This window comes from Fukomys damarensis, unplaced genomic scaffold (assembly GCF_012274545.1).
Source record: "Fukomys damarensis isolate Sample0158 unplaced genomic scaffold, DMR_v1.0_HiC HiC_scaffold_33, whole genome shotgun sequence".
Taxonomy (NCBI): Eukaryota; Metazoa; Chordata; class Mammalia; order Rodentia; family Bathyergidae; genus Fukomys; species Fukomys damarensis.
Genome location: NW_022900945.1, coordinates 52,714,518 through 52,739,171, shown reverse-complemented (window position 1 = coordinate 52,739,171; position 24,654 = coordinate 52,714,518). Strand labels below are relative to the sequence as shown.

Sequence of the window (24,654 nt, the reverse complement as noted above, 5' to 3'; positions counted from 1 at the left end):
GGGGACCGAACTCCAGTCCTTGAGCTTTCAAGGCAGGTAGCAGAACCCCTGAGCTAAATCTTCGGCCCATGACCAATCTTTTTACCTGGGATTGAACTCATTGTCTTGCGCTTGCCAGGCAGGTGCGGCACCACTGAGCTACATCCCTGGCCAATCTTTTTGACCCTGAGCTATATACATGCTGAATTGAAGGAATTCTTTCTGAGGTTACAGAGGTCCAAATCTAGACTAAGTGATTAAAAAACTTGGTTTCATTGTGTACAGATATGTAAAATAAGCTCAGTGAATAGATTTCCTTTTTTTTTTTTTTTTTGTACCAGAAATTAAGCTCGGGTCCTTGTGCTTGCAAGGCAAGCGGCAGAACCACTGAGCTAAATCCCCGGCTTCAAAGTTACTTTTTAGCTAAGCTAACTCATTTTCTGTGCTGTTAAAGAAGAAAACATGAAAAATGTTACCTGTAAGTGGAATTTTCTTTCCATTTTGAGCATTTTATTTACATTGAGTTTTTTGGCAGTACTTTATGCCTGAGAACAGGAGTTTTTCATTTGAGTTAAACGTAGTTATTGCATAAATGTCTTCCTTTGTCATCTACCCTTTTCAGTTCTTTGCATTTTTTAGTTACACTTTTCATAAGAGGAAGAACAAACTTTGACTTAGGTCAGCTGGGAGAAATTTTTGGTAGAACATTTGTTTGTGTAAATTTTGCAGTACTGGGGATTGAACCCAAGAAGCACCAGGCTATATCCTAAAGCTCTTTTTATGTTTTTATTTTGAAACTGAGTCCCACTAAGTTGCCTAGGCTGGCTTTGAATTTTGAGATTCTTCTGCCTCAGCCTTCCAAATAGCTGGCAGTGTTCTTATTTAAATTTATTGTTTTATTGCATGCCTATAATCCCAGCACTTAGGGGGCAGAGGCAGGAGGATCAAATTCAAACCCATCATGGGGAATTGAAGGACATAGTTGCGACCCTGTCTTAATAAAAAAATGTAAGGGGCTGGGGATTTAGCTCAGTGATGCCACACCTGCCTTGCAAGCACAAGGTCCTGGGATTGATCCCTGGTAAGGAGTGGTAGGAGTTAAGAAAAGGGCTGAGGATGTGGCTAAGTGTGAAGGTCCTGGGTTCAATGCCCAGTACTGGGAGGAAAATTCAATTTCTGGCTAGTGTTGTCTTGTTTGAAAAGAGATTTAAGGCAGTCCCTTAGATTTATTTCTTTCCTACTTCCCCTTTGTGGTTTTGGTTTGGAAATACAGGGATAAATTAAAAATAGATTAGAAGCCAGATAGAATCAAGTTCAGTGTTGTGTTTCTCAGCCAGGAGAGATAGCACACGCCTGTAATCCAAGCAGTCCAGGAGGCTGAGGCTGAGGATCCACAGGTTGGGCCCAGCCTGGACAATTTAGTGATCTAGTGCCCCCCATACCCATCAAAACAAGCAAAAGGCCCATGGGTGTGGCTCACTGTAAAGTGCCTGGGTTTGATCCCCAGCACAACAAACTCGCAAATAATAAAACAAGAAAAAAAAAAAAAAAAAAAAAAAAAAAAAAAAAAAAGAAAGAAAGAAAGAAAAACCCCAGAAAAAAACCTTTGGTCCCAAAACTGCTCCTGATTGTAGCTAACTCAGTGGGGCCTTGTGGGATATTTTAAATTTTCAAGGAAAATAACGCCATTTGTTGGGCATTGGCCCAGTGACTGCTCTCAGGTTGTGTGACCTGCTTGAGAAACAAAATGGTTAGGTTGCTTTGTTTTGGGCATATGCATAGGGCAAAAAAAAAACTTACAGAGACAACACTAATAGCACAGAGAGCCTTTACGGTAATATGTTTGTTTGAAACGTTCTCACTGTGTGCTGCAGGCTGGCCTCCATCCTTTTGCCTCAGCCTCCTGGGTTTATAGCCCAGGCTACCGGGCCCAGCCCTTTCTGATAATATTGAGCAGTCATGCTACTCCCATTCCAAGACAAGGAAACTAACTCATAGTGGGCCGGTATTTGAAGGCAGCTCTTTGTTTTCAGTGTGGAGTTGTAGGTTTTATAAAACAGGTGTGTGGGTGTGGCATACCTCCCTTAATCACAAGACACTGGGGGTCTGAGGCAGGAGGACTGCAAGTCTGAGCCCAGCTCGGGCAATTTAGTGAGACCCAATCTTTTTCTTTTTTCTTTTTTTTCTTTCCGGTACGGGGAATCAAACTCAGGACCTTGCACTTGCAAGCTAAGCACTGTGCAACTGAGCTAAATCCCCAGTCCTCCAGTCTCGAAATTAATAACCCAAAAAAAAAAAAAAAAAACCCTAGGCAATGTTTTAAAATTAAAAGGCTGATTTAAAAATCATGGTGTAGGAATTTTCAGAATTTCCTAGACTAGACTTTTTGGTTTTTTGAGACACAGTCTCTCTGTGTAGTTCATGCTGCCTTTGAAGTGTTGGCAGTCCCCCTGCCTCAGCCTGCTGGAATCACAGGCATGCACCACCATGCCCTAGACTAAACTTTCAAGGTAGAATAGGACCACGGAAGAGTATGACAAGTGAGGTTCTCCGTTTAGGTATAAGATTTAAAAGAATACAAAAAGGCTCCAAAATTACTTGTATTTTTATACATCATTTTGAAAATAATGTATCAGAATTAATCCAAAAACAGTTGATTGTGAACAAGATACTAATTTTAAATAAATACTTGGAGCTGGGTGTGGTGGTACATGCTTATAATTCTAGCTACTGGGGAGGCTGAGACAAGAGGATTGCCAGCCAGCCTAGGCCACTCAGTGAGAAACTGTCTCAGAATAGAAAAGGCTGGAAATGAGATAGAGTGCTCAGGGTGAAGCACCGGGGCCACCCCAGTATAGAAAAGATGGGCAGTTGCACTCCAGTGCAACCTTGCACTTGTGTGGCTACCACCACTCGTGTCATGCTGATTGTGGCTCTCAGCATTACCATTAAATTTTTCTCTTTTTGTGGTGCTGAGGATCATACATTAAACTTTTATAGTTCTGACTTCGAATTTGCCATGGAAGGCTTCTGTTACTCAAGAATAAAAGTTTTAGGGCCAGGGATTTAGCTCAGTGGCACCATGCCTGTCTTGCAAGTACAAGGTCCTGAGTTTAATCCCCATTATCAAAATAAATAAATAAATAATAAAAGTTTTAATTCCGAACTCGTGGAAAATGAGGGGAGGTTGGGGGAAATTGTAACACAAAAGGTGTGATTACTAATGGAATCAAGTATCCCATTGACATTTTCACGGTTTTCGGGTTTTTTTTACACAGGGTCTTCCTGTGTAGTTCAGTCTGGCCTTGGACTCATGGTAATCCTCCTGCCTCAACCTCTTGAATGCTGGGATTATAGGCGCGTGCCACCATGCTTGGCCTCAATTCACGTTATGAAACGATTTCTCCAATTCTTAGGTCAGTACCTTACTAAACTTTCTTTTTCATAGCATGGCGGACACCGACCTGTTTATGGAATGTGAGGAGGAGGAGCTGGAACCATGGCAGAAAATCAGTGATGTCATTGAGGACTCTGTAGTTGAAGATTATAATTCAGTGGATAAAACTACCCCAGGTAACACACTTTTAGATTGTTGTTTAAAGTAAATTGAATGCTGTATTGGTTAAAGTATGTTGTGTGGAGATCAAGACCCAGGGCTGCCTCGAGGCAGCCCTGGTGCTGCCTTCCTCTCTCTCTTCCATGTTCTAGCCCAGGAGCATCTACTTTCTTATCAACAAAGGAAGAAAAACTATCTTTTTTATTTGTTTATTTTGTTTTGTTTTTGAGACAAGGTCTCACTGTGTAGTTGAGACCTCCCTGGAACTCCCTATGTGGCCCAGGCTGGTCTCAAACTCACAGGATCCTCCTGCCTCAGCCTCCCCGAGTGCTGGGATTACAGGTGTGTGCCACCATGCCCGGCTAAGAAAAATTATCTTGAAGTCACTAAAAACATTGAGAAATTGGATTTTCAAACATCTAGCAGTCCTCTTACCAAACCGTGTATGAATAAGAATATAAGGTGGTAGTGTGTGTCAGAGCTCATTTATGTACCTGGTCAAAGCACATTCCCACAGACTTGAGTTTTGTGTTTGTTTTTGCTTACTTGAACTTGGTTACCTTTGTGAGAAATAGCTTTGTGTCTGCCTTCATGGACGGTTTAAAAATTTAGGCTTGTGGGCTTTTCTTTCATAAAGGTGATATTGTAGCATCAAATTCATGATTGACCTGAATTCAGAAAGTAGGTGGTAGGGGTTTTTTTTCCTCTAAATTGTACCAGTTGTTCTCTTGAGACATGAAGATGGCATTGGTTTAGGCTGAAACAGGACACAGTACAGCATATTGTAGATGGCTTAATATGAATGATTATGAATACCAAGAGTGGTGATAATAAATCTGTGAGTCCTAGGGGCTTGCTAGTACTAGGTAAGTAAAACACGAAAATCCTGGTTCATTGGGGTCCGTGATCTAAATTAAATTAACCAGGAAATGCGAGACATAGAAGATGGGATTGTGTCTAAGTTGTGGACTGAGTGACAATTAGAAGGTGAATTTAGATGAACAGTTGGATTTATGAATGAACTAGGAAACTTTTTGGCTAAAGACACCCATAACAGTATGGGAAGGGAGGATTAGGGCAGTATCCTTTAGTGTCATCTGTCCCTGTCTCCAAGTGACTGTGCCTCCCCTTCCCCACAGTTTCTGTGAGCCAGCAGCAGGTCTCGGCTCCAGTGCCCATCGCTGCCCATGCTTCTGTTGCTGGGCACCTCTCTACATCCACCACCGTTAGTAGCAGCGGGGCACAGAACAGCGACAGTACAAAGAAGACTCTTGTCACACTAATTGCCAACAACAATGGTAAGTGGGATTATTGGGAAATCTTTCCTGGGGTAGAGGGGTGAGATCATTAAAAAGGACTTGGGGATAGTTAGGCCCTGGTGTGGAGAACGACTTCAGGAAGCAATGTGTTCTCTGATGAGAGGAAGTGGCTCTGTAGGTGGCGCTGTTCCTTCTAAGTTAGTGCTGAATTGGTGCTGTTTCAGGTTAGAGGCCAGCAGTCTTGCTGCTGCTAATTTCGAGGAGAGAAAATGTAAACCCAACATTCCTGACTGTTGGTTAGGCCTTTGGTTGATTGGTTTTTCTTTTCTTTTTCTTTTTTTTAATTAGAAGAGTCCTGTTTGTTTGGCAAGAATTTTCCCAATGCAGCTTGGCTCTGTTATTTGCTCTGGCAGGTTCTTTTGGTTGTTGGTTCTTGAGTACAGGAGATAGAATAGGGTTGTTGTCTACCTGAAGGAAATGGTGAGGCAGTGTTCCTGGTGTGTTTATCAGTACAGAGGACATGCATTAGTGGTTTCAGTTTGACTACTGGTAACATTTTCCGTACCCTGAAGATAAGTTATTGGCAAGTTATGTTTCAAGAGTCATAACAAAAAGCACATTTGTAGACTGATTACATTACTGGAAGGGACTTGGTAGGGACTTCATTTTTAATTATTTTATTTCTTTATAAATAAAAATTAGTACTTTAGTAATAATAAATGCATTATATAAAAAGTAGGGAAAAATAAAAAAGAAGGCAAAACGATTTTAACTGTTAATCCCACCACCAGGAGATGATATGATTCTTCCTTTGCATCTGTATGCTTTCATATACTTGTGTGATATGTATAGTGATGTGCTTTCTGCAAAAGTGGTTCACACAGTCAACGTTGATGTAAATGAGTATTCTCATTTTAGTAAAGTTATCTCAACAGTTTTTTGTTTTTTTGTTTTTTACTATTTCGCGTTATTTGATTGACTATTACTAGGTTATAAAAGGACACATTACCGTTTTAAGGGGCTACAATGAAAATACCAGTTTTTATTATCTTTTTTCAGGTCCTTAGTACTGAAAAAGTCGTGTTTTTGGACTAAAGGTCATCACAACAAGGGATATAGCTCAGTGGTAGAGCAGCTGCCTGGCATGCACAAGGCCCTAAGTTTGACCCTAGCACCACCAAATTGAAAAAAAAAGTCATCACCAGTTTTAATGATTTGGTCAGTATTGTTTCTGGATTGGCTATCTAGACATGTTGTAACTAGAAACATATTTACTTTAGAAGAATTATAGTGTTCTTATTATTGGATGTGAACATTTATGCACTCCCTTGTTTTTGGACATTTATTAAAGACCCAATTTTTCATTATTACAATAGTGTGATGATGAATGTTCCTGGGTATGTTTTTGCCCACTCTGTAAACATATGTGAATATACAAATGTATACAATCTGAGAGGATTGCAAGATCCAGAATTCAGAATTTGATAGATATTGTCAAGTTGCTCCAATAGGTTGCTCTAAATAAGTACCTAAGAGTGCCTCTTATCCTGTGTTGTAGCCAACATTAGGTCTTAGCAGACATTTTATTTTTATATTTATTTATTTTTTGGTACCAGGGATCGAACTTGGGACCTTGTGCTTGTGAGGCAGGCAGCAGTGCCACTGAGCTAAATCCCTAGCCCTTTATTTTATTTTTTTAGACAGGGTCTCACTATGGGGTTCAATCTGGCCTCCAACTCAAAGTAATCCTCCTGCCTCAGCCTTCCGAGTGCTGGGACTACAGGTGTGTGCCACCATGCCTGGCCATACCAGACCTTTAAAGCTTTATAATTTCTTTTTTTTTTTGGTACTGGGGATCGAACTCAGGACCTTGCACTTGTGAAGCAGGTGGCGGAACCACTGAGCTAAATCCCTGGCCCATAAAGCTTTATAATTTCTGTGGGGTTCATTTTTTGGATATTGAAAGTATTATTATCTCATGAGAAGTCTTTAAGCTTTAGGGGATATTGGATATTGAACCCAGGGCCAGGACCTTCATAATAAGCTATGTCCTGGCTCTTTTTTCATTTGGAGACAGAGTCTTACTGAGTCACCCAGGCAGGACTCAGATTTGCCTTCCTCCTGTCTTAGCCTCCCAAAGTGCGTTACAGGTGTGTGCTATAGTACCTGGTTGAAATCTTTCAGTTTTTTCAAAGAAACTTAATGGTAGATATTCTTTCATAGTTTTTTCCCCCCTTTCAGTGCTAGGGACCAAACCCAGGGCCTCTGCATGCATGCTAAGCAAGCTCTTAAGCTGCATCTCCATCCTGGGACCTCTGTGTGTATAAAGACAGAGAACCACCTCATTTAGTCCCTTTATTCTACAGGTGTGGAAACTAAGGCCTAAAATGTCTAAGTAATTTTGTTTTAGATCAGTTTGGTAACTAACTAAACTGGATTAGAGTTAATCTGGACTTCCAGACTTGTATTTCTGCTGTATTACATTGCTCTCCTGTGTTTCTCGTAAATGGTTAACAACAACTGATTTAGCCAAACTTTTCTTTGATCCCAGGGTTCCAAGATCCTATTAACATGGCTGAGCATCTCATGATATGCTGAGATCTCCTTGATTCCTTGGATATACCCCCAAAGCCTCATGCAGTTTTAGATGGAGCTTTTTCAGAGGTGTCTGAATCTAGAGTGTGTGATTACCAAACCAGTCCACTGATAGGTTTGGTACTGCCCTAATCCTAGTAGCCTATAGTATATAAAAGGGCCAAAAAGAGTCTTCTAAGGCCCCTTGTTGCTGCCGTGACCAGTGTCTCTGCCTGCCATGTGCCACTCTGCAAACTGTGAGCCAAGCGAGCCTTTCCTCCCTCAATTGCGGGTGTCAGGTGTTCTGTCTCAGCAGCAGGAAAAGTAGCTAAGACAACTGATAACTACAATTAGATCTGTTTTGTGTATTTTTGAAAACATTTTCAGATACAAATAAGCATAAATAGTCAATTTGTCTAGCTTTTCATGGGAGATGGTGATAAAATCCATACAGTTCTGTAACTTTCTTTTTTGTGATCCTGGGGATTGAACCCAGGGAGCACTAAGCTGCTTTTTTATTTTTTATTTTGAGACCAGGTCTTGTTGCCCAGGCTGGCCTCACACTTGTGACCCTTCTGCCTCATCCTGATACTTGGGATTACAGGCATGTCCACCATACTTAGCAAGCTCTGTGACTGTTTTCATCAGATCCTCTTGAAATATTAGCCTAAATGTAAGGTTGAAGCTTTAGATTAGAATAAATAAAAAGCATTCCCTCTTACAACCAATTCTCCTTAAAGCTTTCAGTTTAATTGCACAGGTACTGGTTCACTGTTGTGTATTACAATAACAACACAGTAAGGAGAAAACCTTTTAAGCAGATCAATGTTGTTTCACTTAGTGTACTAGGTTGGTTGGTTGGTTGGTTGTTTTTCAGAAAGTTCTCCCTCCATTATTGCCTATCTTCCCTTTTTTTTGAGTTGGTGCTGGGGATAAAACTTTGGGATGTTCTAACACTGAGCTGCATCCCTAACCTCTATTTATTTATTTATTTATTTATTTAGGTACCAGGGATTGAACTCGGGTCCTTGCACTTGCAAGGCAGGCCACCGAACCGCTGAGCTAAATCCCCGGCCCCCCTAACCCCTTTTTAAATTCGGAGACAAGGTATTGCAAAGTTGCCCAGGTGGGACTGAAATTTGGAATTCTCCTGCCCTAGCCTCCCTCAGTGCTAGGGATTGCAGACATGCCCCATCCTGCCTGGCTAGTAATTGTATTTCAAAAGGCTGTATTTCTTTGTGCATTGATTTTGGTTTCTATCATTTTCTTCGCCTTGTCTACACAATAGCATTTCTGGGGCCAGGGATGTAGCTCATTCGCACGATGCCTGCCTGACAAGCTCAAGGTCTTGAGTTTGATTTCTGCTACAGGAAGTAGGAGAGGTGTTCACATGGGAAGGGGAGCAGGAAGGAGGGAGGGAGAAAGGAAGGGACAAGAAAAAAGTGAAAATAAAAGGAAAAAATTGGAAACAAAGCTTTTGTACACAGGGAGAGGAGGAGGTTTGAGGGGAGAGGGGATTAAAATAAAATTTATTTTTTAAAAAAGCATTTCCTTGACCCATGTTCTTAAGGAAGTTTCTGATTTCCTCAGCTTTGGGCCAGGGATTTAGCTTAGTGCATCCGCCGCCTGCCTCGCAAGCGCAAGGTCCCAAGTTCGATCTCTAGTACCAGCAAAAAAAATAATAATTTCCTCAGCTTTGCTAAAATATAATTTGATAAATAAAAATTGTATGTATTTATAGTGTATAATGTATCTTTTTCTTGTGAATGAAATTTTTTATATATTGTATCTAGAAGTAGATACATAAATAATTTGTAGTCTCTTGATATACATGGTGGAGGATTAAATCAGACTAACTTTATCTGTCACTGTACATCTGTTTCGGGGGAGAACATTTATGGTCTGCTGTCTTAGCAGTGTTCAGATATACAATGTGTCGGCCCCCACTCAGGCAGAAGAGAAAAACTTACCAGGCAATAACAGTTGCACACCCTGCAAGGCACAAAGGATAACAGGAAGCCAGGGCCTGGGTTCAAGGTAAGCAGCCTGCCCCATGCAGCAGTTCCTGCAGGTCAGGACATCCCTGGAGACCACCAGCCTTCCTCTGTCCCAGAACAAAAGACTCCCTCCACTCCAGCACAGAATTTCCCACTCCTCCTAGTACCACCCCTCCCTCACCCCAACTCCCCTCTGAAGTTTCCCCTCACCCAGGCCCCCTGGATCAATGGCTTTATCGCCCTTGACTAGCCTGCACCCAGGCTGGAAATAAAACTTCACTTGTTGCTTCATTTTTGTCTGCTCTGGTGGTCTCGGTCGTGCCTTGGTTTACCCTGACAATACATTCTTATTAACATGTCCATGTTGCACCAACAGCTTCCTCGTCTAACACTTGTGCACTTTCCTGTTGCCCCTCTCCCCCATAGTCCCTGTTAATCACCACTTAACTTTCTGATTCTGTGTTCTGGATTCAGTGTAAGTGAGATTATGCACTGTTTGTCTCTGGGACTACCTGTTCACTTAATAGGAACATTTTAAAAATCACACTTCTCTGGAGTTTCTTAATTGTCCATTCATCTCTTCCTGAGGTCATATCAGGTTGATGTGTAACCTTTTTCCTTGACTATTGTGCTTATTTTGTATATATTATACATAAAGGTGAGGGCAGTAGGTCAGAGTTTGAAAGGACAGTGATAATTATTTAAATACAAATTATGTGACCTTCAAATCTGTGGAGGAAAGGTAGAGAATTCTGTTTTTTAAAGTTACTTTAATGTGTCTTGCAGTCATACTCTGTGCTTGTACGTTAGACTTTGTGACAATATAACACAGAAAAGTAAGATACGAAATAATATAGAAAAGTAAAATCTGTGTCGAATCTTGGCATTACTAGAGAGCGGTGAGTTACCAATAGATAACGCCTCTTTCAGACATCAGATCTTAGGTCTAAGTAAGGTAGTGTAGATGTGCATAGGAATGGACCAGGCAGAACTCATGGAAATTTAATACATGACAAAGGTGGTATAATGGGCTATTGGAGGTGGAGGGACAAGCATATTCGTGGTAGTGGGTGTCTTAGCTACTTTTCTCATTGCTGAGACAAAATCACCACCACCCACGAGTTAGGGGAGAAAAGGTTTATTTGGCTCACAGTTTGTAGAGGTTTCTGTCTGTAATCTGCTGGCTCCAAGGCAGGATGCCAGGGCAGACAGGAATTGCAGGGGAGAAACAGTTCATGGCAGGCAGAAGGTAGCAAAAGCAACTAGGGATGATAGTCGCTCTTTCTATCCTTTATATCTTATCCAGGCTACTTAGGATGGGTAGCGCTCACATCCTGAATACTAGTGCCCTTCAACATAGCATTGTCCAGTGAATCCCAGCATCACACGCCCTAGATCCAGCCACCTTTGAAGAAGCCCCACCTATAACTGCATGAGGCTTTGGGGGGACATCTGGACACAAGCCGTAACGTTTCCTATTATGGCAAAAAAAAATTATTTTCTACTTCACACACAAAAAACAATTTCAAGGGGAATAAGGGTATGACGAGGGAAAAGCAAAACTTTAAACATATAGAAGAAAATGTGAGACGATAGATATTTATTCTCAGAAGAGGGAAGATTTCCTAAAGAGCTGATCACAAAGGATAAGATTAGTAAGTAGAACTATATTAAGAACTTTAAAAAATCTTGAAAAGATAAGCCAAGCCACAGACTAGAAATGGTATTTCCTATATGTATTACTTTTTTAAAAAATTATTATTATTTTTGGTACCGGGAATCAAACTCTAGTCCTTGTGCTTGTGAGGCAGGCTGCAGAACCACTGAGCTAAACCCCCAGCCCTATATGTATTATTTTATAAAGAGTTAGTATCCAGTATGTATTAAGAACTGTGATAAAAGGATAAACAACTCGAGAAAATGGAAGGCATAAACAATAACTTCATGAAATAAGAATGGCCAGTGATCCATGTGAAAAAAATCTTCATTAGTAACCAGGGAATAAAACTGCAGTAGTTTTACAGTTAGTAGACATACAAAATCTGTTTCTAAGTGTTGAACATGGATGCAGATACTGTTGATAGAAATGGAGAGTTGACTTTTTTTTTTTTTTGATACCGGGGATCGAACTCGGGTCCTTGCACTTGCGAGGCAGGCAGCGGAACCACTGAGCTAAATCCCCGGCCCAAGAGTTGACTTTTGAAAATGATTTTATATTGTTTTGTAGAGGCAAACGTACCTATACTACACACAGCAGTTTTTGTCCACTGGTACACACTAGCAAATCTTTGGACTTGTGTACCAGGAGGTAGGTGTAAGAATATTAAATAGTAAAATATAATCAAGAGTCCAGAAAGAAACCCTTTCCTTGTTTTTCAGTAAGGGTACCAGGATATTTGGGATAACTGGCTAATTTTTCCACATGGAAAAAGAATGAAGTTGTACCTCTACTCCACAATAAGTGTCTTGTTACTATGGAGATAGTCAACTTATATGGAGAGAGGAGGGTTGCTTTCGCTCACAGTGGGGGAGGAGTTTTGGTTCGTGATTGGCTGCTCTGGGGCCATGGTGGCACATCATGGCAAAAGTGTGGCAGAGTAGAACTGCTTGCTTACCTCAAGCCTGGGAACCAAGGGGACTGGACACAGCCCCCATGGTCTCCTTCAAGGTCATGGCATGCCCAATGACCTGAAGCCCTCCCGCTAGACCCCACTTCCCAGTACCCCAAGCTGGGTCCCCAGCCTTTAGTGCATAGGCCTTTGGGAGACACTTAGAAATCATAGCAGAGTAAAGGCTTTAAAAGGTAAAACTATAAAACTCGAAGAACATAGGCATAACTTTATGACCATGAACTAGGCAATGGTTTCTTAAATATATCACTAAAAACATTTTAAAAAGATAGATTTTTATGAAAATTAAAACCTTTTAATTCTTCAAAGGGATACATTCAAGAAAATGAAAAGATAAGCCTGATGATAGAAAAAACTTGCAAAGTCATGTATCTGAGAAGGGGCATATATCTAGCCATATATATAAAGAACTACTACCTCAGACAGTCCAATTTAAAAATTGACAAAGAACCTGAGTAGGCATTTTTCCAAAAAAGATACACAAATGTCCAGTAAATGCATCAAAAGAAGATGAGTATTACTGGTCATTAAAGAGATGCATATGAAAATCAATGCAATACCACTGTGTACCTGCTCAGATGGCTCCCCTCCCCTGAGACAGAATCTCACTGTGTAGTTGAGACTGACCTGGATCCCACTATGTAGCCCAGGCTGGTCTCAAACTCACAGCGATCCTCCTGCCTCAGCCTCCCGAGTGCTGGGATTACAGGCATGCGCCACCACGCCCGGCTCAGATGGCTTTTTATCATGGGCAACAGCATGTGTTATAAAATGTGAAATATTTAAACTCTCCTAAATTACTGGTGGGAGTGTAAAATGTGGTGTGGCTGTTTTGGAAAACAGTTGGCAGTTTCTCTGACAGTTAAACATAGAGCTGCCTTGTGCCCCAGTGTTTCTAACTGTACACCCAAGAGAATTGAGAACATATGTTCACACAAAACTTATACACAGATATTCATAGCAACATTATTTATTATTTATTATAGTTTATAGCCCCCAAGTAGAAACAGCCTGAATGTCCATCAACAGGTAAAATATAACACAGCCATATGATGAAGTGTTATAAGGCCATAAGAAGGATTGAAATACTGATTTATGCCATAACAGAGGAGAACCTTGAAAACATACTAGGTGAAAGGAACCAGACAGAAAAGGTCACATATTGTATGATTCCTCTGTGTGGGTGCGTGCACACGTGTGTGGATGTGGGTGGGTGGGTGGGGCATTGGGGATTAATCCCCGGGTGCTCTACTGAGTTATACCTGACATTTTTTGGGGGTACCAGGGATTGGACTCAGGACCTTGTACTTGCAAGGCAGGCGGCAAAACCACTGAGCTAAATCCCTGGCCCTTATTATTTATTTTGAGACAAAGTCTCATCAAGTTGCCAGGCAAAACTTTATCTTGAGCTCCTCGTGCCTTAGCCTCCCAGAGTGCTGAGATTACAAGGGCATGTGTGTGTGCGCACGCACACATGCATGTGTGTGCCCAGCTTGATTCTATTAAATGTTCAGAATGGGAAAATAAGAAAGTTTCAGGATTACAACTTTCAAACATTAGTTTGTGTTGTTTTTTTTTTTAAGAATCTTATAAGTCAGCATTTAGAAATTATTCCTGTAATTCTGATCAAATTTATTTGCATAAGAAAGAAACACGGTCAAATAGAACTTAATTCTGAGCCATAGGTGATGTGTTATAAATTTTTCACTGTACAGCAGTGATTTTCAGCTTCTATTACATTAAGCCCTCTCTTTGGGCTTTAAGGATATGTAAGTGAATGTAAAAGAATGAAGAAAAATTAAGACTTTAATATTTATAAAGCAAACAATATGTTGTGAAAGAAGCTGCTGACCTTTGGTTTATGGATGGTGGTACCTGGTTTATATGAGGGCAAACTTTAGAAACAAATGGTTGGATGAGTCTTTCAAAAGCCTTGTTTGTTTGCTTGCTTGCTTATTTTGAGACAGGGTCTCACTGGGTAGTTCAGACTCGCCTTGAACTCACTGTGGAGCCCAGGCTGGCTTTGAACTCATGGTGATCCTCCTGCCTCAGCCTCTCACGTGCTGGGATTACAGGTCTGTGCCACCAGGCCTGGCTGAAAGCTTTTTTTAAGCCCCGAAGTTCTGATTGCTTCTTTCATCCTCTGGAAGTATAACTCTGTCAGACATTTGAATTGTCACAGTTTCTTTGAGGAAAGACTAAGGTTGTAGAAATCATTAAAATTGCTTCTAAAATAAATGAAAAATACTTCTGAATATTTATTCTAAATAAATATAACTTACCCAATGTTACCTGCCCTGTGCTAGCTTTTGCTTTCCATTGAATTGTGGACCTAATCTGGATTTAGAAACTCATTTTTTTGTTTGTACTGTAGTCTTTGGAAAAGTCATAACAGTTTACCAAAATTCAAACATGACCGTGATGCAAGAGAAGATTGGCAGAAAATACAGGGTTAGCATTCTTTGTAACAGCAGAGTATGTGCATAATTCTCAGGAACTGAGCCTGTCTGCAGAGATGTGCTAGTGCTGGCCAATGATGCATAAATGCAGTTCTTACCTTCCTGTATTTAATTGGAATGTTGAGCCAGAGAGTAAAAATTTTTAAACTAAATGTAAATAAACTTTTGACAGTTTCTGTTCTTTTTGCCCTGCCAGGTAAAATAATTAGAAAATGTATGGTTTTTGCATAGTATTTTTCAACCATTAATTTCAAAAATATGAAAAAGGGAACCCATGCAATTAAGAGACTTAAGAAGATATGAGGTTTTTTTTGGTGGTACTGGAGATCAAACTCGGAACCTCACACTTGCAAGACAGGTGTGGCACCACTGACCTAAATCACTGGCCCCATCACCTGTACTTTGAGAGCCCTTTGTATAACCTGATTGAAACAAACTCTTTAAAAACACAATTATAAATTTCAGTTCTGAATATTTTATATAATATAATTACATTTTTTAGATTGATAATGATTACTTTTTCATCATAGAGATGCATATAGAAATATTCCCAGATGATACGATCTGAGACTTGTTTTAAAATAGTGTCATTTAGTAAGTGGGTAGGAGATATTGATGACATAGATTATATGTTTGAATTTTTCCATAATAAAATGTTTAAAATTTAAGTATATGTAGTCAGTAAATTGCCAGTATAGTTACACAGACAGAACCTGTTGGAAGTTTTGTGGTATCTGTTGGGCTCTGCGTTCCATGGCCTGCTGGCCTGCTGGTAGTCTCTAGCTCATGACTGACATCTCAAGTTTCTGAGCATGCGGACAAGCCACTGGTGGTCCCTCAGTTGCCGCCTGCTTACCTGGCTTTTGGTGGGTAGCTGTGTAGCTGACTTCAGTCAGTCCATCTGTCCCATGGAAAATACATTTCAGGGTGCCCGTCCCATTCTGGTGATGGAGTAGATTTTTGCTTGAATCTTTGACTTAGATATAATGGCTTTCTGAATTTTTCTAATTTTAAACATTCTTTATAAACCTGGAAATTTAGTGTTAATGTTTCATTAACCAAATGTAATAAACCAGACTTAAAAACATTAAAAATTAATTTTTTCACAAATGTAAAGAATTTTATATTTCAGTAATAATGAGTCCAGGTTACTAATACTCATTTATACTTACTAATAATACTCATGAGTGAATCTTCTGAAATAGTAACATTTTCTCTTGGTATGGGTGGTTTTTTACTAGGTCATCTGTTTATCAGCCCTGATGATATAAAAAAAGTAGGCAGACTATAAAATTCCTCAGATGGGGCGCACTAGCAGGAGGTGCCATTCTTTTATCTAGATTCTGTGAACTTGCTGAATTGATGTTTACTGATGAATACTGCTCTTTTTTAAAGTTTTAAAAAGAATTAGCTAATAGCAGATTGAATTCTTTTAAGAGTAAGTTTTACTTAAAATGTAGGAAAAGTTTTTATTGTTTTAAGTTGTTCTGCTGATTTGTTGTGGGGAGATTGTGTGATCCCTTAAATCAGCAGTCAAGGTAATAGCAGCATACTTAGAAGTCTTACTTAATGAGTCCCATCCCTAGTAAAGACATAGGTAAGATGTTAGTGACCTATCCTGGCCCATTTGTTTTTCTGTTAGTAGTAGATTTGGATGAAGTTTAAATGTTTGGTGATATTAAACCTGAGGTGAAAGCTGGGCATGGTGGCACACGCCTGTAATCCCAGCACTCCGGAGGCTGAGGCAGGAGGATCACTGTGAGTTTGAGACCAGCCTGGTCTACATAGTGAGTTCCATCCAGGACAGTCTCAACTACATAGTGAGACCCTGTCTCAAAAAACCAAAAAAATAAATAAACCTGAGGTGAGTGGTAAACTTATGTTTTGATATCTGAGACACCATTTCTTGTTCAAAACCATGATTCTTCTTATAAAATTCAGAATTAAGACTGCGTCAAACATTTCTTCTTCTTTTGTTTTTTCTTCCTTTTATCCTTCAGCTGGCAATCCTTTGGTCCAGCAAGGTGGACAGCCGCTCATTCTGACCCAGAATCCAGCGCCAGGTCTGGGCACAATGGTTACTCAACCGGTTTTGAGGCCTGTCCAGGTCATGCAGAATGCCAATCATGTGACCAGTTCCCCTGTGGCCTCACAGCCAATATTCATTACTACACAGGTGAGTGGGACTCTGAATTCTGGGATTGATAGAGAGGGAGAGAGAAGGATTTTGATCCTTTGAAGACTATAATCTTAGGGTCTTTGGTATGGTTAGATATGGTCCAGTTTTATCTTTCGAGCTGGGTTTCCCATTCACTGCTTCATAATTAGATGCTGACCTTTGTGGAAAGCCTTGCATAGCATCAGGGCTGGATGATTTCCTTTTCACACTGCTAAGAGATTTGTGTTCTGTACACAAGTTAGCGGAGAGCTGGGAGTAAGAAGCCTTAACACTTAGCCTCAGAGCTTTTTTTCTGCACATGGGTAAGTTGGAGATTTGTATATGAAATTGGTAATCTTAGGAAGAGAAGGCAACTACTTGATGTATAATGTGGTGATTTGAAGTTGAAAGCCTAATTCTGAATGTGGACTCTAAGGGCAAATGCTTTTCTTTGCCCTTGGTTTCCTGAGTTACAAATTCTTCTCTTACAAATTTAGCCACTTCAGAGTGGGCTTTGGAACAGTTTCTCAGTTTCTCAGGATTTTTGTTTATAAGTTGAGTCACTCTAGGGCATACTGCTAGTTTATCTTACCTCCCTGATCCTGTGCTTTTAGCAGTTTAGGGGCCAGTTTGTGGATGCATTTTTTTTTTAAGCTGACACTCAAGTCAGAAGCAGACTTTCATTTTAGCTCATGTACCAAAGCTAGTTTCCATTGTTGATATTTTGTTGCTGAAAAATTTGTCAGAATTTCCTGAATTTTTCTATTTCAGTCATTTAAAAATTCCTACTCTAGTAAGAATTGTTAGTTAATAGTGTGGGAATTTTTTTGGATGTAGGTCATACTGCAGTCCATGTTAGCGTTAGTTGGTCTCCATATTAAAGATCATTTTGCTTTTTAATACAGGGGTTTCCTGTAAGGAATGTTCGGCCTGTACAAAATGCAATGAATCAGGTTGGGATTGTGCTGAACGTACAGCAAGGCCAAACAGTTAGACCAATTACACTAGTCCCAGGTAAGGAACAATGTCTATCCATTTGGAATAAACTGGCGTCCAGAAGATTTGTTTTTATTGTTTTAGATGCTCTAGGTCAGTATTAGTCAACCTTTTAGGGGAGTGCCCCAGCTACAGCCCCAAACCCACTCACTTATTTTAAAGTGCCAACACTGCAATTAAGCCTGAATAGTGAGGCTTTAGTTTAGAAAAAAACCACCATACTTAGCTTTTGTTGTCTTAAAAGAAAAAAATTAGGGGTGGGGATTTAGCCTGCCTTGCCAAGTACAAGGTCCTGAGTTCAATTCCTGGTACTAAAAAGGAAAAAAACCTACTACATACCTAACAGGTTCAACGCCATTGCTCTAGGTCATGTCAAAAGTATATCAAAAAATATTAAAATCTTCTGCCTGCCTTGTAAACACAGGGTGTCCCGAGTTTGGTCCCTGGTACCAAAACAAAACAAAACAAAACAAAACAAAAAAAAACCTTAATGATTTTGGCAAAACTGTATCTGGCCTTCAGCCAGGGTGGTGCTTTTATTATTACTATTATTTTTTCTATTTAGCTTTTCACTACCCTTCATAAGGTAGTAAAACACTGTTTAGTCATTTTCTGTAACTGCTGGCGTTTTTTGGTATTTTTTTGGTTTGGGGGGGTTTTTTTGAGACAGGGTCTTGCTTTACATACAGTTCAGGCTGGTTCACTGTGTAGCCCAGGGTATCTGTATCTGTTGTTGAGTCATCTATTAAATTTGTTATCCTGAAGGAACATTACTAATGCAAACTCAAAGTTCATACCCCATGAATATCTTCTCACTTACATGGTGGGATTACAAGCTGTACTTTTATAGCATAGGCTTTAGATATTAATTAAATGACATACTGTCAGCGACTAGATAGTAGTATTTTTTAAGACTGTTGGGCTGGGGTATAGAGTGTGTGTTTAGCACACACCAAGCCTTGGGTTCAGCCCCGCAAAAGTACTGTAATTTCCCACCAGTTCTCTACATTTCTCATGTGTTCTTTACTATATCTCAGCCCCCCCCAAAGACTATCTTAATTTAATTGTTTGTAAGAGAACCTCTGTAGTTTGTTTTCCTAAGATGTTTTGTTTTGTTCTCAGAACCCACACGAGTTTTGTTTTATATGTGATTAGTTTACTCTGTCACAGTTTCATTTCTTAAATGTTTCTCAGTTGAATTGTCTACAGTTGTGCTAAATGTTCTCTTTTGGACATCCTAGTAGAATGACATAGTCTGTCTTTATTTTATAAAAGAGAATGGAAGACTCCTTTACTATTCTGAGAAAGAAGAATCCCTTTTTTCTGGACTAAGTCTGCTACTTGGCCTGTAAATATTTTTTTTGAGACAGAGCCTTGCCTTATAGTTGAGGCTGGCCTTGAACTCACTGTGTAGCCCAGGCTGGCCTCGAACTCTCAGTGATTCTCCTGCCTCAGCCTCTCGAGTGCTGGGATTACAGGCACGCGCCACTACACCCAGCTTTGACCTATATATTCTTATACTTTTATTCTTTCTCTTGCAGTACCAAAGTCAAGCAACTGATTATATTTTAGAATAAAGAAGGTAGTGTAATAAGGTATTTTGGAAAGTTTTGATAGAAATCGTTTTTAGTTTAATACTTTTACTTTATGGAAGATAATTTCTTCTGTCAGCTTGGACACCTAATAATCACTTAGACATTAAAATCTATACTATTATTGGTAAGCATTGATGGTCACTGATCACTTTGGGGAAACCTTTTGCTCTTTTGTCATTTCTAGTAAAGGCAAGACCAATGTATATAGGTGAGCTTATTGACCAAGATTTTTCTTTGTCTCTTAAAAGCCCCAGGTACCCAGTTTGTTAAGCCAACAGTGGGAGTCCCACAAGTGTTCTCTCAGATGACCCCAGTGAGGCCAGGCTCCACCATGCCAGTGAGGCCCACCACCAACACCTTCACCACCGTCATCCCGGCTACTCTGACCATTCGAAGCACCGTCCCACAGTCCCAGTCGCAGCAGACCAAGTCCACTCCCAGCACTTCCACCACTCCCACTACCACGCAGCCGACCTCACTGGGGCAGCTAGCTGTTCAGCCTCCAGGCCAGTCCAGCCAGACCTCGAATCCCAAGTTAGGTGAGGCTTGGGAAGAGAGATGGCCAGCCAGAGTGGGTGTGGTAGGAGAACAGCTGATCGTCACTTGGTCAACGCAGCTCCCTCTTTCCCCTCTCCACCTGCAGTGAGCATTGCCAGCTTTGTCACTGTGAAGCGGCCTGGAGTTACAGGTGAAAATAACAGTGAAGTGGCCAAATTGGTGAATACCCTGAACACCATCCCTTCCCTGGGCCAGAGTCCTGGGCCAATGGTGGTACCCAACAACAGCTCTGCCCACGGTGCGCAAAGAACCACTGGACCTGAGTCTTCGATGAAAGGTATGTTCACTTGTAAAGGACACAGACACTTGTAAAAAGTATGGCTGAATCAGCTACAAAGAATTCTGTATATAGTTGTGCTTCGAAGATTGTCTAACAAAATGCATTGATTGACCAGAAATGGGTTCATCAAACCAGACATAGCTTCATGGAGGAAATGAATTTCTGAACAATTTTTTTTTTTTTTTTTTTAATTGAGATTTGGTAGAGAGGTTTTTACATGAAGGGTATAAATAGCATGAAAGTTGTCAGACAAGATCGGGTCATCTTCAGGGTGGTACAGCTATAGATAGTGTGAAGGGTTTCAGTGCTATAAAAGGAAAAAGTTGGCAGGCTTTCTGTGTAGGGCCCAATAGAAGTATTTTAGGTTCTGTGCATAGTGTGGTCTCTGCAAAAGCTACTCAGCTGTATCATTGTGGTGCAGAAGCAACCATAGATAACATAAAATTTGAATTTCATGTAATTTTCATGTGGGCAGAACATTTTGTCCTTTTGCTTTTATTCCAGCCATTTAAGATGGTATTGAGAAAGTTGGAACTAAACTCTTACTTTATACCAAATATAAAAATTAACTCAAAAATCATTGAAAGACCTAAACATATAAGCTAAAATTATGAAGTTAGACGAGAACAAGTAGAGGAAAGCTTCATGATAACTTGAATTGACAGTGATGAAACCCAGAAGCCCAGGCAAGAAAAGAAAAAACAGGCAAGCTGAATCAAAATGTAAAACTTTTGAGCATAAAAGAACACTGTGAACACAGGGAAAAGGTAACTCATGGGAAAAAATAATGTGCAGATTATGTGTCTACTAAGGAGTTCCTATCAGGGAATAACCCTGGAGTAAAGTATTCTGGACTCAGTCAAAACACACAAAAAAAAATCCCACTTACAAATCAGGAAAGGACTTGAGTAGACCTTTCATCAGAGAAAATTGTAAACGGGATGATTAAACGTGATGAAGTGCTCAGCATCTCCAGTCATTAGGGAAACGCAAATCAGAGCCACAGGATGTCATCTCATATCCATTCAGGTGATGACTATTGAAAAAAAATAGGATGTAGTTCAGTAGTAGAACATTTGCCTTAACAACTGTGAGGCCCTGTGTTTGATTCTCAGCACTGGAAAAACAAAACAAAATAAAAATCCAAAACAGGCCAGGTGAGGCAGTGCATGTCTGTAATTCCAGCACAAGGCTGGGGTGTAGCTGATTGTGAAAGCCCTGGGTTTAATCACCATTACCCCATTCCCCAAAGTAGGAACAAAATAACAAATGTTGGTAAAGATATGGAGAAAGTAGAGCCCTTGTGCATTGTTGGCAGGACTGTAAAATGTTGCGGCAATTTTGGAAAACATTATGGTGGCTCTGCAGAAATTAAAAAGAATTATCTGTGCTCTAATTCCCCTTCTGGGTGTAACCAAAACACATGTTAGCAGTGTCTAGAGCAGATATTTATACACCCGTGTTCATAGCATCATTATTGACAGTAGTTGAAAGGTAAACACAACACAAGTACCCATCAAATGATGAATAGATAGATAAAATGCGGTCCATTATCTGCTCTAAAGGAAGTTCTGGAGCTGAGTTAGTAGCACATGTCTGTCATTCCAACTCTCTGGGAGGCTGAGGCAGGAGGATCATAAGTTCCAGCTCAGCTGGACAACTGAGACTCATAATTTTAAAAAGGACTGGATATATAGCCTGCTGCAGTGTCCCCAGTAATCCTCTCAATTCTTCTCACTTCTTTCAGCGACCTCTTCCATCCCAGCGTTTGACCTTCAGGATGGTGGGCGGAAAGTCTGTCCGCGGTGTAGCGCTCAGTTCCGTGTCACCGAAGCGCTGCGAGGGCACATGTGTGTAAGTGACGGCGCTCAGATGGCTGCTGCCGCCTGCTGCCTTTAACAGTGAGGGCCTGTGCAGTGGGGGCTCTGCTGATGGGGACGCTTTTTAGAGAGGCTTTCGTCTGTTAGAAGAGCTACTTACTTGGAGTGTGATAGGGTACATTTTAAAGACCTTCAGATGGATCAGAACGTACGGGACCTGACTTCTTTAGCGTGGTAGATTTGGAACTCCACAAGGCGGGCTTACTAGGTAAGACCCCAAACCACACTGCCCTCCGTTCAGTTTCCATGACTTATGTCATTGAGTGAATTGAGAGTTTTTACCTGGTTCCCATTTCCTAGCCTTTTCACTTTTGAATATTGATCCAGAAGCGGAGGTTGGAACTTTTATCTGCCAGGGAGCTCAGAGCAAGTGAGTGGCTAAGGGGCTCTGAGGCAGGAGGAGCAGTGCAGTATAAGGTAAGGTGTTACGGGGTTCTGTGGCTGTGGACACACACTAGTGGAAGGGTGAACCCCATGTAAAACTGAAGGATGAAGGCAGGGTAAGAACATCTTACCACAGGGCCGGGCACAGTAGCGTGCACCTGTGGTTCCAGCTGCTTGGCCGGCTGGGGAGGGGGGTATTGCTTGAGCTGAGAGGTTGACCTGGATAATACAGCAGAAATTCATCTCCAACAACAGAAGAAAAATGTTTTACCACTTTAAAATAACAAAAGTGTTACCAGGGAATGTTAATAAAGTTACTGCATTTGGCCCCTAGAATAACCAGGATGATCATGTTTTCTTTCTTTACAGTATTGTTGCCCAGAAATGGTTGAATACAAGAAGAAAGGAAAGGCCCTGGATTCAGAACCTGGTGTCCCATCAGCAGCAAAACCCCCCTCCCCTGAGAAGACAGCTCCTGTTACTTCCACACCTTCTTGCACACCTGTTCCCACTCTGTCACCGCCTACCAAAGTTCCAGAGCCAAACGAGAATGCGGGTGACGCAGTCCAGACCAAGCTCATTATGCTGGTAGATGACTTCTACTATGGACGGGATGGCGGCAAAGTATCCCAGCTCACAAGCTTTCCTAAGGTCGCCACATCTTTCCGATGCCCTCATTGTACCAAAAGGCTGAAAAATAACATCCGGTAAGTGTTGCGGAGTCCTAGATGTTATCTCACGTAAAGGAAAACTTAAATTTTCTTACATGTTTAAGCATCGGTTTGGAGAAAGGTCCTTATTAATCAGTGACTAGCATTGTGAAAGCAGGTACTGTGGTAGCAAAGATGGCTTTGGGTGGGTAAGGGAAATGCGTGTCTCCTCACCCAGAACTTAGATTCAGGGACCCACATGGGTTCAAACCGGGGAGGGGAGCAGATGATGTTTACTCAGGATTCTACCACTGTATTTTTCAAAGGGTACTGATTTTGCTTTTCATGCTCTCTCTCTGTGCTGTGCTACAGATTCATGAACCACATGAAACACCATGTAGAACTCGATCAGCAGAACGGTGAGGTGGATGGTCACACTATCTGCCAACACTGTTACCGCCAGTTTTCCACTCCCTTCCAGCTCCAGTGCCACTTGGAAAATGTTCATAGTCCCTATGAATCTACGAGTAAGTTTAGGCGCTCTTACACCCTAGGGAGACATACCTTTTTCTCTCTGAATGGCAGAGAGGGGAGCCCATTACATTCATGTGGGTAACAGTGTAGAGGAGGTACTTTTGCACATATAGTTGCCCCCTTACTTTACATACCCTGTTTTCTTATGAGCCTGATTTAAAGTACTTTGCCAAAAAGACAATGTTTTTAATGAAATACATGGTGAGTTGGAGTGTTGTCTACATTGTGTATCTTATAGAAGAGGAAACATAAGGCCAGACACAGGCTCAGAGTAATTTATCTGCTTAAAATCCTGTATCTCCAGTAAGTTGACACTGTGAAAATTTGAGCTCTGGAGTATTTCTGATGATACAAACGATATATTATAAGCAAGCCAGGCACCTAATCCCAGCACTCGGGAGGCTGAGACAGGTGGATCTCCTAAGTTCAAGGCCGTCCTGCGCTACAGAGAACCCCAAACATACATTGTGTGATTCCAGTGATAGAGGAGAGAGTTCAGAGAAGGAAAAAGATCTGCAGCCGTGTTTACAGAAAGTGAGGTTAAACTTTCAGGGTCTTCAAATACAAGGATTTAGAGGAAGAGTAATTAGTAGGAAAAACTTTTAGGTAATTGGAAACAGCATGATCAAAAGCATAAAGACAGAAATAGAGGCCAGGGATGTAGCTCAGTAGCACCATGCCTGCCTTGCAAGTGCAAGGTCCTGAGTTAGATCCTCAGTACTGAAGACAAATAGTATATTATCTGGATACATTGCTCAATTAAAAACTCTGACTCAACATGGATTAATGAGATGATCTGTTAGATCGTCCAAGACATCTAGAGGCAGAGCAGGCTTCAAGACTAGAAGTTGACTGCTTCGCTGTGTCCAGCTGCCTCCAGCTGCCTCCTTGACTAGGTCATTGCCATGGGGCTGTGTTAGTGCCAGGAACCCTGTGTGTCCATGCAAGGGGTTAACTAGAGTCCAGACAGAAGAGATCACTGCAGGGCAGGGGATACATACATATAATCCCAACTACTGGTGAGGCTGAGGCAAGATCACAAATTTCAGCCCTGTGCAACTTAGTGAGAACCTGTCTCAAAATTTAAAAAGGGTTGAGGATGTAGCTCAGTGTAAAATCTCTGGGTTCAGGTCAATCCCCAGGTTCCACATAACAAAAAAAAAAA

The 24,654-nt window shown here is 40.9% G+C and overlaps 1 protein-coding gene across 4 annotated transcripts in view; it reads left to right on the top strand.

The window, feature by feature from the left end:
• Positions 1 to 3,427: 3,427 nt before the first annotated feature.
• Positions 3,428 to 24,654, top strand: part of Pogz (pogo transposable element derived with ZNF domain) — a 33,469-nt gene continuing 12,242 nt past the window's right edge. Inside the window, exons 1-9 of one of the 4 annotated variants that reach the window (XM_010616511.1) lie at positions 3,428 to 3,552; positions 4,675 to 4,833; positions 16,455 to 16,630; positions 17,518 to 17,626; positions 19,452 to 19,742; positions 19,847 to 20,038; positions 21,789 to 21,895; positions 22,675 to 23,012; positions 23,328 to 23,482. In XM_010616511.1, coding sequence (XP_010614813.1) covers positions 3,429 to 3,552; positions 4,675 to 4,833; positions 16,455 to 16,630; positions 17,518 to 17,626; positions 19,452 to 19,742; positions 19,847 to 20,038; positions 21,789 to 21,895; positions 22,675 to 23,012; positions 23,328 to 23,482 — 1,651 coding nt within the window. In that variant the 5' untranslated portion in view covers position 3,428. Of the gene's footprint in view, positions 3,553 to 4,674; positions 4,834 to 16,454; positions 16,631 to 17,517; positions 17,627 to 19,451; positions 19,743 to 19,819; positions 20,039 to 21,788; positions 21,896 to 22,674; positions 23,013 to 23,327; positions 23,483 to 24,654 lie in introns of all 4 variants that reach the window. The other 3 variants (XM_010616510.1, XM_010616514.1, XM_010616513.1) reach the window with 3 other exon arrangements.